Source organism: Elephantulus edwardii, unplaced genomic scaffold, assembly GCF_000299155.1.
Source record: "Elephantulus edwardii isolate Elephantulus edwardi_28Jun2011 unplaced genomic scaffold, EleEdw1.0 scaffold00016, whole genome shotgun sequence".
NCBI classification, from domain to species: domain Eukaryota; kingdom Metazoa; phylum Chordata; class Mammalia; order Macroscelidea; family Macroscelididae; genus Elephantulus; species Elephantulus edwardii.
This window is the reverse complement of record NW_006399766.1, coordinates 24,241,303-24,244,502: the sequence shown is the minus strand read 5'-3', so window position 1 is coordinate 24,244,502 and position 3,200 is coordinate 24,241,303. Positions and strand designations below refer to the sequence as shown.

At 48.6% G+C, this 3,200-nt stretch overlaps 1 protein-coding gene across 1 annotated transcript; it reads right to left on the bottom strand.

Annotated features, from left to right (window-relative positions):
* Positions 1–808: 808 nt before the first annotated feature.
* LOC102876532 (protein LDOC1-like) lies at positions 809–1,249 on the bottom strand. Its single transcript, XM_006881904.1, has one exon. The coding sequence runs from the start codon at positions 1,247–1,249 to the stop codon at positions 809–811; it is 441 nt and encodes a 146-aa protein (XP_006881966.1).
* Positions 1,250–3,200: the final 1,951 nt, after the last annotated feature.

The following is a 3,200-nucleotide window of genomic DNA, read 5'->3' as shown; positions in this document are numbered from 1 at the left end:
ACTGGGTCCCCAGACCTCAAAGGAAACAATGGCAGCCAGAGGGAGAGTGGTAGCCCTTCAAACATGAAACGACAAATCATTTTTTTAGTAGTGCTTGGTATTTATTAAAAAGGATTCCAAAGCTGTTTCCAGGGAATACTGGGCTGAGTACCTGCTTTCATTTTTAGGCATTTTGGTTTTTCACAGTCTTTGTCCAAATGCACACATCTGTGGCACTGCTGCATTGTGAAAAGGAAAACGACAGCTGGGCACCACTGAATGCCCAGGAAGGACTGGTCCCTGTGGGGTTGCCAGGCCCCTGCAGCCATCTGGTGAGGTGGGGAGGGGGCTGGGATCAGGTAGGAAAGCGCCAGGCTGAAGGAATGGTCAAAGTTGGTCCTTAGCTCCAAAGGCTGTGGTCCTGCAGTGGGAAGTGGCGGGGTTTGGGGGTGGCAACCCAGGCCTCTGGGAAGATGAGGGCCTGGCAAGCAGTCTGGCAAGGCCTGGCAAGGGTGAGTAGCAGCAGCAGGATTGTGGATGATCAGTCCAGTTTGTCACCTGGGCCTGGCCTTTCGGCTGGGGTTCAGGCGACCGAATGGGCTGGGAGAAGTCCTGGGGCTGTCCAGAAGGGGCGGTGGAGCCCAAGGCCTGTGCCCCTGCAGCAGGTAACAGTAGCACTATTCCTAGAACAAAGACAAGCACTACAGGGAGGTGGGGAGGGAATGAGAACGGAAGCACAGAGCGAGGGCAGAGGACAAGAGTAAGCTTGGGGACTACAGGGGAGTGGGTGGGCGCAGGGCCCTCTCCCCAGGTCGGAGGCTCTCTTGACCTAGTAAAAGTCGTTTTCCTCCTCCTCGTCATCTTCATCATCGTCCCAGCTGAAAAACTGCTTCATCTCATCCAGGAAGGCCCGGTAATCCAACAGGATGGGGCTATCCATCTCGATGTAGGGAAGCACCCACTCTTCGGCTTCTCCCTTGAGCAGGCTGATCAGGAAAGCCACCTTCATGGCGTCGTTGCAGAATCGGTTCTCGTTGACAAGCATGTAGGACGTCGTCTGCACGATAAACTCGGGAAGCCGGCCGTTTTCGCCCCCGAATGTCTCCGGGAAGGGCACTGGGCAGCTGGGCGGCGGACGTACCTGGCGCAGCAAGGTGGCTCTCTCACACACCAAAAACCGCAACTGCTCCATCAGCTGGCTGTTCTCGATGCTCAGGGCCCGGTGGCGCACCAGCAGGGCGTGCAGCAGCAGCACCAGCTCGTCCACCATGGCGAAGCACGCAGGAGCTCAGTTCTCTCGCAGACTGGCCAGGATCTGTGCAGAGACCTCGCAGGAAGTGCGTGTCCTCCCAGGCCCGGGAGAGGAGCAGGATGGCGAGTGGGGCGGGGCTGTGAAAGCCAAGCTTTGTGCAGGCTCGGCTCCCTGGTTGCCAAGGCGACAAGCTCAGCGCTAGAGAAGTGACCATGGAGTGAGCAGGCTGAGCCTCAGGGGGCGTGGCTATGGATGAAGTGGGCCGGGCATTGGGGCGTGGCTAGGGGCGTGGCTGGCAAGGTTCAGACAGCGCAGGGCGGTGTGTGAAGGTAGAGAAGGTAGGAAAGTGTTGCTTTAGTTGAGGGTGCTGCAAGTGGCAACCCCCACCTCTGAGAGACAGGCCACCTGCTCCAGTTTAAAGAATTGACAATTACCACCCCCCAGACACACCTATTTACAATTCATTGTTCCCTTCTCAAGTCTGCAACCACTGGATATTATTTATGTAAATGCTTCCAAGAGCTGTCTGCAGAACTGGCTGTCTTACATTCTTTCAAAGACGTGCACAAGAGGTCCTGTTTTTCTTGATATAACAAAACTTAAACAGACTTTTCTTAATTTGGGAAATAACTTTTTTTTTCTCTTCTTGAATTTTAAAAAAAAAAACCTCTGGTGAGGTTGTGGAGAGATTGGAACCTTATTCACTGCTGGTAGAATGTAAAAGGCAGTATGGTGCTTTCTAAAAACGTTGGAAATATCAATACCATTTGATCCAGCAGTGCCACTACTAGGATTATAATCTAAAGAAACCAGAGCTGCCACCCAAACAGATATATGCACACTCATGTTTATTTCTGCATTATTCACAATAGCAAAAAGAGGGTAGCAACCCAACTTGCCATCAACAAACGAATGGATAGAAACACTATAATATAGTCATACAACAGAGTACTATGCAGCCCTGAAAAACAAGGAATCCATAAAATGGTACTTAACTTGAGTGATTTTGGAGGCCATTATGCTGAGGGAAATATCTCAGTCACAAAAGGACAAATACTGCATAACACCACTGTTATAAGACTGACATGGGAGTTGGGTGGAAACAAAGAAAAGGGGATAAATAATGAACACTTCATTGGAAGAGATGAGGGAAAGAACTGTTTAAAGGGAATATATGATTAGGCATTATTTGAATGAAAGCAGTCCAGAATAAGAGGTACATAGAAAAGTGGACTGAGCAGGAGGGAGGAAATCATGCAACAATGAATGAATATTTTCTTTTAAAAAATGAACCGGAGGGGAGCTCTGGTGGCCTAGTGGCAAGGAGCTGCAACTACAATCCCAGAGGCGCACGGTTCGAATCCACCAGATGCTCTGCCGGGGAAGGAGGGACAAGGGAAGGAGGGACAATCTCCTCCTGTACGAGTCAGATCTAATTTGACGGTACACTCACACAAAAAATTTAAAAAAAGAAAATGAACCGGGGAGGGGGGGGAGGTAAGGAGCAAAATATGCAAAATTGAATTAATAGAAATTTAACATTTTTTGTAAACTTACATTAAAATCATAAGAAAAAACCACTCAAACTCATTGCCTTAAACCAGAACTGACTCACAGCTGATCATCCAATGGGCTTTTTATTTTAAAAAAATTAATTTTATTATTTTTGTTTGTGTACTGTCAAATCGGATCTGACTGGCACAGGAGGAGCTTGCCCCTCCTTCTCCAGCAGAGAATCTTGTGAATTCAAACAGCCTCCAGTGGGTTTTTAAAGGCTGTAAATTGTAGGGTCAGCCACAATTTGTTATGATCCACACAGCCAAATGTATTTGCATAGTCTATAAAACACAAATAGACGTTCTTCTGGTGTTCCTTACTTATAGCCAGGATCCATCTGACACATCAGCAATGTATCCCTGGTGCCACAATCTTTTCTAAATCTTGCTTGAACTTCTGGCAGTTTGCTGTC

Bases quoted from the DNA above. Each gene is read 5' to 3' on its own strand.
- LOC102876532 (XM_006881904.1), bottom strand. From the start codon at position 1,249: ATGGTGGACGAGCTGGTGCTGCTGCTGCACGCCCTGCTGGTGCGCCAC.